Source organism: Microtus oregoni, unplaced genomic scaffold (genome assembly GCF_018167655.1).
Source record: "Microtus oregoni isolate MIOR12 unplaced genomic scaffold, Mior012 000014F_ref0000157, whole genome shotgun sequence".
Classification (NCBI taxonomy): Eukaryota; Metazoa; Chordata; class Mammalia; order Rodentia; family Cricetidae; genus Microtus; species Microtus oregoni.
In genome coordinates, this window is record NW_024543073.1 from 36,622,359 (window position 1) to 36,638,648 (window position 16,290).

The following is a 16,290-nucleotide window of genomic DNA, read 5'->3' on the forward strand; positions in this document are numbered from 1 at the left end:
ATCCAAATAAAATACAATATTTAGCTGGGTGTTTTTTGTCAGAACCTCTTCTCTTTTACTGAACCTACAGATTCCTCAGTCTGGCAGGAGTAAGGCTACTTGACTATAGAGGGTGTTATGGCAGATGTTTATGGTCTCAGAGGGGGTGTGATCTGTGTGAGCATTTAATTCCACAGCAAGAGCCCAAATTAGTTTCATTATTCTGGAGAGTATAAGCCAGTGAAAATTGGTCCATGAACTCAATGGGGGGATGAAATTATGAATTTGCTATTAGATAACCTCTAATGACATTCAGTTTACAGCAAAAAGAGATGACATTCTGAATAATTTACATCACAGAATAAAATACAACATTAAAATCTATACTTATATTTTCTCCAATAACATATCTTTATAAATGAAATTTAAATACCTGAAATATTGATAAGTGCTTAAAAATTAATACAGAACATAAAGAGAGCTTTGTTTAAGGTGGATAAACATGTCATGTCCTTCCTCCAAGATGAGGGAGCCAGGCCCCATACCTGTGCCTTCACACCACACTGCCTAGGCTATCGCATTTGACACTCTAGCCTAGATTTATTTTCTTTTGCTTCTCTGATCTTTGTACATGCTTATATTTTGGTGTGGGATTCCACTCTGTATGCTGTGAGTATCATTGGTTAATAAAGAGACTGTCTTGGGCCTGTGCAGGGAAAAGACATACGTAGGGAAAACTAAAGTGAATGCTGGGAAAATGAAGGGTGAAGTAAAGGAGAAGCCATTGAACCGCCACTGGAGACAGATGAGCTGAAACATTGCTGGTAGGCCACGACCTCATGGCAATGCACAGATTAATGAAGATGGGTTAAATTAAGATGTAAGAATTAGCAATGAGGACCCTAAGAGAGACATGGGTAGTAGAAGAAGACAAGATCTCCTTAGTTAATTGGGAGCATGGGGACCTTGGGAGAGAGGAGAAGGGTAGAGGAAACACAGGGAGGGGAGTAGGAAAAATGTAGAACTCAATAAAAATCATTAAAAAAAGAGTTAGCAAATAAGAAGCTAGAGCTAATGGGCCAAGCAATGATTTAAATATAGTTTCTGTGTGATTATTTCGGGTCTGAGCTGCTGGGCTGCCAGGAAACAACAAGCAGCCCTTATCACAACAATCTTTATTTGTTTTTTCTTTCCCAATACATAGACCTGTTCTTGGGCTCATGTAATCAGTTGCTGGGATAAAATAAATCCAAGGTACCTCAGAAGTGAGAACAACCAAGAGCTAAAAAGACCTAGCTGGATTTATGCTTGGCTTGTGCCTTTTGGAATCTGGCTGTGCTCCAAATATGTTGCTAACAGACTGAACCTCCATAATAGAGTTAAAGTATCTCATGGAGAAAAGTGGAAAGTGGACAGGGTTAGGTCAAAGTTCTTTCATCCCTGCATAGCTCAGAGCTTGGATCGCCAGACATGTTAAATAAAAAAAAGAAATCCAAAACCCTGTCTTGAAAACAAACAAACAAACAAACAAAAAAAAAATCCAAGAGAAAAACACTGTCTTGGAAAAAGAATTAAGTTAAAACTGAAATATTGAGATAATATGGAATATTAAAGCTATGTGGGCCCTTTTGATGGCCCTATAATCATAAGTCCAATCATTCACTAGTGCAATCACTAGTCCAATCGAACACTTCAACATTGAAATGGAATCCAAATCACTGCTTTACTCTTTAAGTGTCATTTGTAAGTCTGAGGTCAACCTAGGCTACTAGCAAGATAGTGCCTCAAGCAAAAAAAAAAAAAAAAAAACTAAACAAGGTATTGGTACACACCTTCATCACAGCATCTGGTGGGTGGTGATGTGGGATTTACCTCTGTCTGCTGTGATTAACACTGGTTAATAAAGGAACTGCTTTGGGCCTATAGCAGAGCTGTAGGGAAACAGAGCTAGGTGAGAAAAACTAAGCTGAATGCTGCAAAAGAGAAGGTGGAGTCAGAGAGAAACCATGTAGTGCTGCCGGAGACAGATGCCAGAACTTTAGCTGGTAAACCACAGCCATGCGGTGACACACAGATTAATAGAAATGGGTTAAATTAATATGTAAGAGTTTGCCAATAAGAAGATAGAGATAATGGGCCAAGCAGTGATTTAATTAATATAGTTTCTGCGTGACTATTTTGGGGCTAAGGGGCCAGGAACTAACTAGCGGTCTCCTCCTTACAACAAGGCAGAAATAGGTGGATTTCTTGAGTTTGAGGTCAATCTGGTTTATACAGTGAGTTCCAAAACACCCAGGACTACGTAGAAAAACCCTATCTTGAAGAAACAAAACAAAATAAATAAATAAATAAATAAATAAATATAATAAAACATTTCTTCTCTGGGGTCATATGATGTTTAAATGCCAATGTGTAAGGGTCAAAATAAGGCACTTATAGGAGAAGGTGGTTTCCTTTACTGCTCATGTAGTGGATTGCAATTCTAAATGAAAAATAGCACCCTGACATTAACAAATATGACTTTAAGTTAGAAAATGACTACAAAAATACACAATTCATAGTAAGTACAGGATAGAAACAGGATGAGCAGGAGAGGAGAGTAAAATGGGTTTACATGTCTATGTGTGAAGAGGACACTGCCACAGGCAGATGGGAAGAGGACAGAAAGAAACGTCATACACAACAGAGCCAACCAGATGAAGGTGCAGCATCCAGGCTATCTCCAAAACCAATGTCCAGCTATTTCTCATGCTCTACTTTATTAGGCCGAACTACAAAGGTGTATTTTTTTAATTTTTACAGATATTATCCAAGTAATATTACGATGGAAGAATACAAATGCATCGACTTTATAAACAAAATTGTTAAGAAACTTCTTTTAGGAATCATTTTGCATCATCAAACACTTTTTTTTTCAAAGTCTAAATAATTTTACTTTTAGTCAATACTTTTCCTACCTAAGACAAGTTTTTTTTTGTTTTTTTTTTTGTTTTTTTTTTTTATGTAGCAGAGGATAACATAAAACCTGCAATATTCTTGGCTTAGCCTAAGGCACGCAACATTATACCAGGCTAACCTAGATTCATTTTAGCGGCTTTAGATATATAATTCAAATATCACAACATTTACAGGTTTAATGTATGCTGTTAAAGTTTCTATTACATTCAAGAATGGTTTAACCTTCAAATCCATTAGCTTTCTACTTGTCCTGTCTTCTTCACTACACTGATTCCTGTTTCTACAGATTTGCCCAGGCTTCATGTTCCTAAAGAATGAAATGCCTATCTTTTTAAAACTCACCATACTGCTTTTGTGGCTCATTTTTGCTGTGGCATGTTTCAAAATGCCATTTCATTGATATTGTAGGGTAGTACTCCTCCATATGTTTACACTGAGTCTTGTTTATCTGTTCATGGGTGGTGGGGGGGGGTTCTTTAAACTTTTTCTACTGAGAAATATACTGCTATGCTCATTCCTACACAATTTATTTTTTTAATTTATGGTGTGCACATGCGCTTTCATGGCTGGGTCATAAGATCATATGCTTAACATTTCATTTAAGCATACACTGTACTCAACAGAAAGAATTGCATATGTCATTTGTTCTTGAGATGAAAAAGTTTTAATTGAAAATACGCCTTTCTTTGGGGACTGTGAGATAGCTAGAAAAAGCACAGGCTAAGGCCATAATCTCAAGGACCTCACATTAGCATGGCTTCTTAAGAAAGCTCTGTGTAAACAACCCTGGGATACATTTGAATGTGGTGACTGAAAAGGCACTAAGACATGAGTCTACACCTTTTCTCTTTCTTAGGATGCTAAGCTCTGACTGGCATGCCAACAATTATATTCAAAGACCACTGTTCTATGTTATTAAATGCTGGGATTACCTACTTACACCAACTTCTTGTAAATTAGGCATTTTGCTATGACATATGAAAACATTTTGGATAAGAAGTATTTAATTTTAATAGAATTTATCAACCTTTTCTAAAATCGCTTGTGGGTAGTTTAATAGCTCACTGTTGTGACCCTTGCATATCACCACAGGGCTGTGCAGGGAATAGTGTTTTGATTTAACCAATTCATGAAGAAAAGTTTAAAAAAGAATGTACATTTTTAACATGTTTTGTTCTTCCTGAAAAGATTTTAAAATTATGTGTCATTGCCCTGGGAATTAGTGGTTCGACACTAGGCTCAGAATGAACCCACTTTCAGCTTATCTGTCAAAACCATGGGAAACAAAGGCAGACCCCTTCTTACAAGTCATGTCATGCCAAGTGACAATGGCAGGTACATTCAATTTTGTTACTTTTCCTTCCCCAAGTCCTTAAAGCATATGGTGTAATTTTCATCATGAGCTAGAAAGGAGGGTTTTCTTAGAATGTTAATAATCAGATAATGTCATATCTCATCTATATAAAGCGACTTGAAAGCCAATAAGGTTTACAAAAGACACATATATCCCTCCTTGGTGAAGAACACACTGCCTTATAGACTTCCTATGTTATAAAAAACAAAATGCATTCCAAGATTTGATTCATATTCCAAGATAATAATAAAAACAGAATAAACACAAATAGATAAAGCTTGTAAATATTTTGGAATTGAGAACTTTCAAAGCCATGAAAATATATTTGGGGGTTTGCTCATTCATGAGACATAGGCTCATGTTTTATATTAAGTAAATCTAGAGGTTGTGTTTGAAACAAAATGTTCCACAATCATGGTTGAAATTAGCAATTTGAATTTGCTGAGTGAGGTTACAACTGCACAAATCTCAGTGTTGAGTACTAGCATAGTAGTTAAAATGTTTCAAAAGGCCATCGGTTAAAAATAATAAATATATGTCTCATTATTACTATTAAAATATACAATCTGTGATCATAATTTATTTGTTTTGCAAATGCATTTGGAGGTTAAAAGTTTTCAATTCATCTGTGAGAAACCATGAAATTCAATATTGCTCACCATGACCAATCCATGAAATTTGTCAGGTGGTTCCTGATTTTCACAGGGCCTTTTTCTGAGATGAACTGAAAGCATAGCAATTTTTTCATCTATGGTAATCAGTTTATTTTACTAGGATTTATTAGGGGCTTCAAATTTAAGCTTTTTATATTGTAAGCCATTTGTATATAATCTCAACCTTATGTTAGTTTTCCTCACTGCTCCTCCTCCTCTCTCTAATAGTTTTCTGCTTATAAACAAGTTCTCAGCATCTGTTGCAAGAAGGAAGAACCTGCTAGGAATGGGTATGCCTCAAACCATAGCAGAGCTGAAAACAAAGCTGGTAATTACTCGTAGGCCATGGCCATGTAAGCTCAGAGTGTTTCAGAAGAAAAATCTGTGTATCACTCTAACTAGAATTCACAGAAAAGAGCATTCTGCCTAATTTATCCTAAGTAATAAAAACATTATTGACATTTTTAATACTGTTCAATAAAGTAAGAATACATAATTATTTAATCTTTGAATATAAAAACAAACACTTTAATGGGAAATTTAAAAAATGATATTAAAGTTTGTTCATATCATCTATTCCAAGGTTTCCTATTAGAATCAAGATAAATTGAAATTAAAAGTAATTTGAATTTTTATATTTTACTTTTATTTATAAGAAATGTATTTTACTTTTAGTATAATTACCAATCCAGCTTTACATGGCATTACTAGTTAAGACATAAAAACCTAATGTTAAGATACGGCAGATTTATGGAAAGTACGGAACCATTAGATCTTGTTCAAATTTGAGCACATTTAGAATTTTTTTAAAACTGTGTATTTTTAAATTAGAACCAATTTATCATATAAAAAGTGTAAATTACTGGGGCACAGGAGACAGCTCAGTGATGGGAGATTCCCCTCTGTATGTTGTGAACCATTGGGTAATGAATAAAGCTGCTTTGTCCTACCAGCAGGCAGAATAGAGCAAGGTGGGAATTCCAAGCAGAGATAGAGGAGAAAAGTAGGGGGAGTCAAGGAGATGCCATGTAGCTGCTGAAAGAGACAGATGCCATGGAACCTTACCAGTAAACCCCGAGCTTTGTGGTAAAATATAAAATAATGGAAATGGGTTAATTTAAGATATAAGAGCTAGCTAGCAATACGCTTAAATGATTGGCCAAGCAGTGCTGTAATATAGTTTCGGTGTGATTATTTCAGGCCTTGGCAGATGGGAAATGAACAAGCAGCCTCTGTCCACAGCTCAGTGCTTAAAAGAGAATATTGCTCTTGAAGAAGACACAAATTCAATTCCCAGCACTAACATCAGGCAGCTTACAACCTTCAGTTTCAGAGGATATGGCAACTTCTGGATTAAAGGCACCAGTGCCCACATGTGTATACCCCCCCCCATATAGACAAAATAAATTTTTAAAAGTTGGAAGTTATTAGATACAGAGACAGAGAGATGGATGGAAGGATAGGTAGGTGATAGAGAAGACAGACAGGCAGATGATAGGCAGACAGACAGACAGACAGATAGATAGACAGACCCTACTCAAAAAGTAAAAGTTAATGCTTGGCATGACTGCGCAAGCTCATCATCCCAGCACTCAGGAGGAGGAGACAGAAGGATCTCATCTTTGAAGACAGTAAAGGCCATATAGTAAGACTGTTTCAAAAAAAACAGAAAATCAAGAAAGTGAAGCTTAAAATATATCAAGGGCTTATTCACTGAATAGGACTGACCAATGGACACAAAGCATATTTGGAGTAACTAAATAGCTTTGAGGACTTGTTCATGTTCAATATAAAATATCTCAATTTATGATATTGAAATGTACTTCAGAGTACTTCTACTTAGTATTAATACAGAATTCAAAAACAGATATGATAAAACATATTTGATACTTACTTATATAATTCTGTTAGTGGTGATGTCAAAATTGCTAATGTTGTAAAGAGGTTGTTGCAATGAGTATGAATTTTAAAAATTTTATGGTTGTTATACTCATGAGGATTCAAAATTTCCTGTACAGAAGTACAAACTGACCATAATAAGTTCTCAGTGCATATTAAGATTGCCGTGACATCAAGTCTATTGCAAAAAGAGAAAAAAAAATCATGTTAAGTAAAACAGTGTTATTGCTTGTTGTATACACACTTCTCTGTGCATCCTAAGCATATATAAGAATAGAAAGGTACAGTTACACATCAGAGATATCTACACAGATAGACCCAAACCAGGAAGTGTCAAGACACCTTTGAATGCTTAGGAGTTGGATGGCCCATAACACAATTGCTTTTAGAATGGCAAGAGCTGCAATGCTGTTTTATTTGTTTTTAATAGTTTTTTTTGAGAACTTCATCCATGAATATTGCATGTAAATCACTCTTCTTCCTCTCTCTTGTTCCAACTTCTGCTGTGCTTCCTCCCAAATTCGTAATCTCTCCTTTAATTGTTATTGTTACACATAAGAATCCTCTACAAAAAAATATTTGCATTGCATTATCAGAATTCTCTTACAGAAGGAAGGTCTTGAAATTAATTTGAGAAATAGGAGCTGGTTGAAAAGAAAAATGAACTATTACACACACACACACACACACACACACACACACACACACATCATAGGTAAGTATTCGATAGCAGAACCTGTCTCCATGCCATCCAAACATAAATCATCAGAAAGAACTCAGAAGGTCAGGAAACAGGCTCTCCTATGAAAGCAGAGATAGGAAGACATGACAACCAAGGCACAAGCTGAGATGCCTATAGACTCATAGATTCCTAAAATTATATTTATTTGTGAAATAAGACTGTATTATTTATCTTATTAATCACCATTCTTATTTTTATTGCTCATGTGGCATTTCTTTAAAATTTTAAGCACATTTTATTGTAATCAGCACACAATAATTCTACATATATTTTGAGGGCCAACATTTCAACCCATGAATACAATCTGTGAAGGTACATATATATTAGTAATATATAACATATGCATAAATCATATATATGACTTTGGCCATATGTTATCTAGAGACTACTAGAGCTTAGTAGTCAATAATAACTGGCAATTATCAATAATCACCAGTAATTATAAATAATCACTATTAAGGCTTCATTTTAGTTTTATTTGCTCCTAATTGTTAATAGTTTCTAATTCAAGATACACACACATATTTTGATTTCCATAATAATGATGTTTTATTCTTTATCTCTCAAATACAAATATTCACATATTTTACAGAGAAAATTGAGAAGTAATAATTCTAGATTTGTATAACAATTTTGTGCAATCATCAAGAACAAAAAGCCAAAGTTCCTAGAGCATATTAACTAATTAAATATATCATTTATTTCATGAGCTAACAGCAAATCTGATAATATAAATATCTTGTAATCATGAGCCACACTGCAGCCAACAGAGATTTCTATTCATAAGAAAGAGTAAAGGTATTTTTTAATTTGAAAAGGAAGTTTACATCTATATTTCAGAGTTCCTTTTTTAAAAACAGATTCATCAGTAATTCAAAACAGCCTGTGCAAAACACTGTGGCAGGGCCTAAAATCCCTTCAAATCACAGTGTGCTTCATAAGAACATGATTAGAAAATGGTTCCGCTTGCCAAAAATACAGAAAAAACGGAAGTCTCTGATGTCTGTAGTTCTTACTAAAATATATCTGAAAACAGTATCTCATACCTGCATCCCGGTTTTTCACTTAGGCCAAGTATCTATAAAAACAAATCTTTCCCCATGTAGCTCAATGTTATCATTGAGCTCAATTGCATAGTCTTCACTGCCAAAAATACTAGAATCACATTCTAATTCAGTCTTTTATTTAAAATCTAGTGTCTTCTGCATCTTGTTCTCTTCAGATGGCTTTCAATATTATACAGAAGGGCAAAAGGAAAAATAAAGGGAAAGTCAGGACAATAAATTAGACTATGTTTGTTATTCTTGTTGTTATTTGATTTTTTTGAGACAGAGTTTCTCTGTGTAGCTCTGGCTGTCCTGGAACTGTGTAGACCAGGCCTCACACTCAGAGATCTGCCTGCCTCTGCATTCTGACTGCTGGGATTAAGGATGTGCGTCACCACACTAGGTTAGAATGTGTTTTAAACGAAGAGGTTTCCTTAATGAAAATAGTTGCTCTGCTTGCAAAGTGTAGAAAGTAATTAAACAAGAGGCTAGAATCCCTTGGTAGCTTAGTGGACCCAGGTCAGGTATGCTACTCCGTCTCAGCATGGCAATCTTCTCTGCTACATGGCCTTAATGTGCTCTTACCTAATTGTGTCCATTTGAACTATTGTCACATGTGGGAATATTTCCCACAGGCAAGTGGGTTGTAATGCTTGCAAAGGGAAGAATGAGCAGGGAATTCACTTGGGTCCAAACTCCACTTTTGTGGAGAACAGGCACCCCTCCTCTCGGATGTCAGAAACACGCTGAACACACGAGTTTCTGTCTCGGGATTCAGGATTGCATTTTGCTTTACAAGCATCTCTAAAGCAGTCTCCTTGAAGACCGGCTTTCATTACCTTATCTGTGCAGTTCTCTTAGGACTGGGACATGCCTGAGCGTATCTGGAGGCAAGTAGACACAACAACTTCTCCAGGACCCTTGCCAGAATCTCCTGGGCCTGCTTAGCAGGCAGTATGGTCCATAGATCATGACGCAGAGCCCAACTGAAGTAATGCCACATCTGGACGGAAAAGGAGCATCTTTCCCCCTGGCAAAATCATCACACATTAAACAACTGAATCACATCTCTCAAAATGTCCGTTTGCTTCCTAGGAACCTAATTAGTTCAGGCTGAGAGGAAATCATTGGAGAGTCGGCTAGTTGACCAAGACTGTTTTGACAAGCTGTCAAATATCCTATTGACAAAGGAACATATGTTTTATTTAAATTACAAATGAGATATTCTTGTGTAAATCTATACTGCAAAGAATAAACCTAGCATATTCTTGACCTACCTGGTCTTGACCTGCCTTTTAAAACCTACTTTTAGACATCAGCTTTGTAGTTGCTTAACAAGTCATGCTGATTAACAAAATTAAAATCTGTTTTAATTGTTTATGGAGGAACTTTTCTCTGAGACAATTAGCATGACTGAGTTAATTTTACAAATCTTTCATATTTTGTATTATAATGGAATAAGACGACTGAAAACAAACCCATGTACTAACTCTTAGGCACATTCAAGAACCCCGGTGTGACGCTAAACTATTGAATACATTAGTACATTAATCAACTTCATTAATGATATTTTAACAATATTTTATGATAGTAACAGATAAACAATAATCCAATCTTACACCATTTTGTAAAGTATAGGTGCCTATTATCACTGTTTTACTATTTTTACATACTTCCACAGGGTCAAACTCTCATTTCCCCCATTTCTCCATAGATCTCATCTGTGTACTAACTTTTGCCTGACTTCAGGAGGAGATTTAGCAGTGGCTGGGCCAAAGGGAACAGGAAGTAAGGAGAGCGCAGCCTGCCTCAAAAGGTTTGCAAGCAAGCATTAATTAGGCAACATGGGGGCTGGTATTTGAACTCATTTCTTCAAACCAGATCAAGATGATCTGAAATAGGAAGTAAAGAATGCATGTTTCACAGCTAATTTTGCTATGTTAATATATCAAAACATAAGCCACTAACATTTTCTGTTTTATCTCTAATCATGTCTCTTTTGCAATCTGCTGTGTCCACCAGCATAGTTTCAAGTGTTATCTAAGAAGTATCTGCTTTTGCCAAGGGCTAATGTGAGATTCCCCTCTGTATGCTGTGAATATGTTTTAGTACCATTGGTTAATAAAGATGCTGCTTTGGCCCATGGCAGAGCAGAATAGAGCTAGGTGGGGAAACTAAACTGAATGCAGGGAGAAAGAAGGTAGAGGGAGTTAGGGATATGCCATGTATCTGCTGAAGGAGAAAGACTTCAGAACCTTACTGGGGAGTCACAGCCTCATGGTGTTATATATATTAATAGAAATTGGTTAATTTAAGTTATAAGAGCTAGTTAGAAATACGCCTAAGTTGTTGACCAAGCAATTTTATAATTAATATAGTTTCTGTGTGATTATTCAAGTCTGGGCAGCTGAGAAACAAAGACACAGTCCCCAATTACAAAGATAATGTGTCCCCTGTCATCCCAGAACTTGAGTGGCTGAGGAAGGATGATTGATATGATTTGAAGCCAGGCAGAGCTACATAACAAGTTCCAGGCCACTCTGGGTCACAAAGGGAAATCCTGTCCCATAAAACAAGCAAAGATAGTCTGCTCTCTTCCTAACCCAAAGTTACCAGCTCGTCACACAGATACTTACATGGCATTCTTTTGACAGTTACATTGATTACTAAAATAGTGTAGTATTTGAAATAATAGTGAGTGATTTTCTAATGATACTAAAGAAGGAATGAAACTATTATTCTCTGTGTGGGAAATTTGGACTCAAAAGTATCAGAGTTAAGTTTAAACAGAAAGGGATTTAGAGTAGGTGGTCTTTGACTTCCCAATTAGATAGGCTAAACTACTTAACAGAAAAATGTATAAAATTAAAAGCAAAGCAAATTTAATGTTCCATTTGTTTTGTGGTGTGTAAATAGAAACTGCTCATTAATTTCCTGACTGCTCAGACCCAAATAATCACACAGAAACTGTATTAATTACAACACTGTTTGGTCAATGACTCAGGCATATTCCTAGCTAGCTCTTACATCTTGAATTAATCCGTTTCTATTAATCTATGTATCAACAGAAGTCTGTGATTTACTAGTAAGGATCTTGTGCCTGTCTCCTTCGGCAGCTACATGGCGTCTGACTCCGCTTACTTTATCACTAAATATCTCTGTTTAAATATCCCACCTGGCTTTGCTCTGCTAAGCCATTGGCCAAAATAATTTTATTCCTTAATCAATGGTAATAGAACATATTCAGAGCATACAGAGGGGAATGCCACATCAGTGGTGTGTTCTAAGAACTCTTGTCAAACTAAGAAGGGAGTCTCAATATTTGATTCACTCAGAACTTTAGATGCAAATGAAATGGACTCTTGAATCAGCTGATGCTGGAACTTCTGATACGGGATGTGGCCTAATAACAGTATGATGAAAAAGATTTCCCATAATTTTCAAAATAGAGTAAACCAATTTATTTCACAGCTATCTTTTAGCACAGAGATTTTTTCTGTTCAAAATGTAATGTGTGCATTTTTAAAGACTATAAATTGTTTCATGCCTTTGAGGAGTTCTCATGCAATGGCCTTTCTTCTACTAATTCTCTCTAAATGAATACAACTTCCGAGGGTGTATGTGGAGGTTTCATTGGACTAAATATGACTCATTTTTTTGACCTGTTTCCCTGCTTGTTGTTATTTCAAATGAAGGTCATCTGTCTATGTGTTAATTTCATTGGTTAATAAAGAAACTGCCTTGGCCATTTGATAGGACAGAAAATTAGGTAGGCGGAGTAGACAGAACAGAATGCTGGGAAAAAGAAGGCAGTGAGGCAGACGCTATAGCTCTCCTCTCCAAGATGGACGCAGGTTAAGATCCTTCCTGGTAAGCCACCACCTCGTGGTGCTACACAGATTATTTGAAATGGGTTAATCAAGATGTGAGAGTTAGCCAATAATGGGCTAGAACTAATGGGCCAGGCAGTGTTTAAAAGAATACAATATGTGTGTTGTTATTTCAGGTGTAATGCTAGCCTTGCGAGAACCGGGCAGAACGCAGCCCGCCGCTCCTTCTACAAATACAACTTCTGAGGGTGTATGTGGAGGTTTCATTGGACTAAATATGACTCATTTTTCTTTACCTGTTTCCCTGCTTGTTGTTATTTCAAATGTATTCTGTAGTAAACATCTGTTATCTTTACAAACCCACTATAATATAAACAGATGTGAGTATTTGCTTAGATTATATATCAGGAAACATGCAGCTGGACTTTATTATAGAAGCCACTCAATATTATCTCTGAAATGAGAATTTTTTACTTTTTGACTACTGGAAAACACAAGTTCCTAAAATTGAGCAGAGGTCAACTATACAGAAAGCTTAATTTTAAACATGCAATCTCAATACCCATGGCACTATCTGGCCAAGGCTTCAGTGGAGAAAGCTCCAGCTCTTTGACTCATGCAGTTTAGAACATAGAAATGTGTGCCTGTAGTTCACTTGTTCATAAAACATGAGCAAATATTGCTCCCTGGCTTGTTGTTATTTTACTATTTTTCTCTATTTCACTGTGCACATGGTCATAGGTTTCTCTGAGATCTCTACTCAATCCATCATTTCCAATCAGTCATGCATCATATATTTTCCCTTAAAACAAGCTTTCTATAGTATAGTTCTGTTCTACAGATCAGCTGATATGATGGGAGAGAGGAGAAAGAGTCCCAGTAAGTAAGATACACTGTGTCAGGTACACCACTCATTAAAACAGTTTAAAATCAGGGTTATTTCCTGAGCGATCTAAACTTTTGGTAGGTAGGAAAGCAGTATCACTTTTTTCTATGAATAAATAAGAACTGTCAGCTCTGCAATTAAATTGTAACTACCGACCATGTAAGTGTGTGTGTGGGGGGGGGGAGGACTCAAGTACTGTGTAATCACAGAGTAACAGTCTCTTTATTTCTGTCTTTGAAGCTAAAGCTTTGCCATAAGATATGAGATGTGTGTTACATGGTATTTGTTTTATTTTTGTTTTCTAAATACTCAGTAGCTCCAGTAGCCTGTCCTCAGTGCATACACTTGATTTACACTGTACAACTGTTCTAGTTCCTGCTTTGCGGGAGAGGAGACATACTCTGTCTATACGCTGAGGTGGTGCCTGATCTTCACTGCAAACATCAGATAGACTTGTTCATTAGTATGTGGCCACAGTGAAATCGTTTGAAACATGATGGTTCCACTTTCTGTCACTCTGTTTACCTCCAGGCAAGGGGAGTCTGTGATGTTGCCAGAATAGCGGGTACCAATACTTTCCTTCTTATCTCAGGCTACCAACGGTACCATGCCACCTTTTCTCTCACTTTGCTTGCTGCTACCACTAATGTTTGAAACACAGCAGGTTTGGAAAATGATGTATGGATGTTCTTGCAAAGAGAAAAACTATCTGGGAAGGGATCTAAAGAGATGAAACAGCCTAAGGAAAATGGGAATGTCATTAAGTGCATCTTATTAGTGGCCACTGTTTTAATAACATCTATGATATCTCAGGCACAAATACAGCCCATGCCTAGCGATGGCAAGAGTGATTTCTGAATAAAAGCACACTCTCTTTTTTTAAAAACTCCATAGTGGTTCAGACAATCAAGGAAAATGACAATCATAAGCTGTGATCCAGAAGAAAGGGTACTATGGCAAATAAAGGTGAGTCTGGTAATTGAAACTTTTAAACCTCAAGTATCCTTTTAAAGATATATACTTTGCCCTTGCATGGATTAGCTTCAAATATTATATGATCTATATACAATCTGTGGGATTGAGTGAGAAAAAGCTATTAAAGCCTGGTCATGAACAATTTTAATTGATTCTCAGTTTGGTTATATCAGGGGGATTATTTGGGCTTTAATTTGGTAGGTATTTAGGATTTCAAAACATGAGCTAAAATAGTAAAGCATAAAATGTTAAGATGGGTCTTAAAATGTACTCTTAAGAATGAGAAGTAAAAAATAAACATAAAAGTAAAGCTGTTTAATAACAACTATTTATTAAACAAGATGAAAGGACGTGGTAGGAAAAGAGGCTAGGACACCTATAATGGGAGACTGAGCTTAGCCCTTGTTATCTGTGTTGTCATTGAATCTCATTATGCCCCAATTCACACAGTGCTATAATCCTGCAGCTCAAATCAAGTTATTTTTACTTTCAAGCAGAAGGAGAGCTCTGATGTCTAATTTATTTCAGGTTTCCAAAGACTGTTTTTCCAAAATACAAATCCAATATTTAAAAAATATTATCCTAACAGCCTTCGTGTTTTAGTAATATGGAGCTCATGTTTCCAATTAGCCGGAAAGCAGGTAGGCAGTAAAACATATTTGTGTAAAAAGGACAAATAGTAAACTTAACTTCACACCTCATAAAAAGCTTTGTAGTCGTCCCAGTGGTGGCTCTCAGCATCCTGTAAAATGCTTGTAGCACAAACTCTGACGCAGTAATCTGTAAGCTGAAACTGTAGAGTGTTGATGAATTCCTGATACCGCTGGACAGGCACCAGGAATATGGGTCTGTTCAGAGGGAATGATCAAAGAGACAGAGATTTAAGGCCTGTGCAGTAGGAGGTAACAACCTTCAGCACTACAAATGGTTTTCATTATTAGATATCAATCATTCATTTCCTCCCAAAGCTGAAGGCTGTATCCACATTCACTTTCCAAAAAGAAAAGTGGGTGGGGGGAGCTCGCCTTTGTTTTGCAAGTCCTTTGAAAACGTACATCTGCTGTTCTACAAATACGCACTTCACCTCAAGACAAACTGTATTGTCAATACATCATTCACAACTAAAAGTTTTCTTTGTAAGCCTATTATTAGAGATCAGTGCATCATTTAGGAATTAGGTTATTATTATTGCCGAAGAGCAACACACACTTGTCAGAATCAACTTTTCTAAAGCTATCAAACATCCCATAAACATACTTTTTATTTTTTAAAAATTGTAATTTTGGAGATGTCAATTATCTCATAAACTGTTTTTAAATAGTCTACAGAAATGAAGTGATTTCTGGCATATTTTGTTTATAAATTCAAGTATGAATCACAACATCTGACTACTTATGAGAATTTTAAAAATAACATAATGGTATCTTACATTGAGCCAAATTTATTTCGCTTTTATCTTCAGCTATTTATATCACACTTCCTTATTTCATAGCTGAGAGACTATGCAGGCTGCATAAAGAATATAGCAGAGGCTCTTGGGCTGCGCTGGACTTGCAAGTTCACATGTTCCTTTCAAGGCCCCATGATAGGTTCTACAAAATTCAAGTGTAACCAGAAAGAACACTTGATAGTACCCATGGCGACTTTTATCTCCATACAGAAAACATGTTGTATTTTTAGACTACTAGTGCATGAGACTTAAGATTGGCAGATGCTTCTTCAAATATTATGGATAGTTTATTACTAAATAAATGTCCTGCAATATGTTTACACTAGGCACCAAAAGGGATTAAAATGCATTTATTCACTCTGGCAGCTCTGAACAGCCTGTTGGATCAGAAGCAGAGCAAGAACTGAATATTTCACAAATGTTTATACGTGGGACAGAAGCAAGCTTATCCCTTTTCTATGTGGTCAGTCTAATGTGACCTGTGGAAGGGATGGGGCAAATTCTTGCCATAACAACAT

General features: G+C 36.2%; 1 protein-coding gene across 1 annotated transcript in view; it reads right to left on the minus strand.

Moving 5' to 3' along the window:
• Kiaa0825 (KIAA0825 ortholog) overlaps window positions 1-16,290 on the minus strand; it is a 411,723-nt gene that overhangs the window by 291,179 nt on the left and 104,254 nt on the right. The window contains exons 10-12 of the mRNA XM_041663776.1: window positions 15,020-15,170; window positions 9,471-9,661; window positions 6,839-7,021 (exon numbers count right to left, since the gene is read on the minus strand). Of these exons, the coding sequence (XP_041519710.1) occupies window positions 6,839-7,021; window positions 9,471-9,661; window positions 15,020-15,170 (525 nt within the window). The remainder of the gene's footprint in view (window positions 1-6,838; window positions 7,022-9,470; window positions 9,662-15,019; window positions 15,171-16,290) is intronic.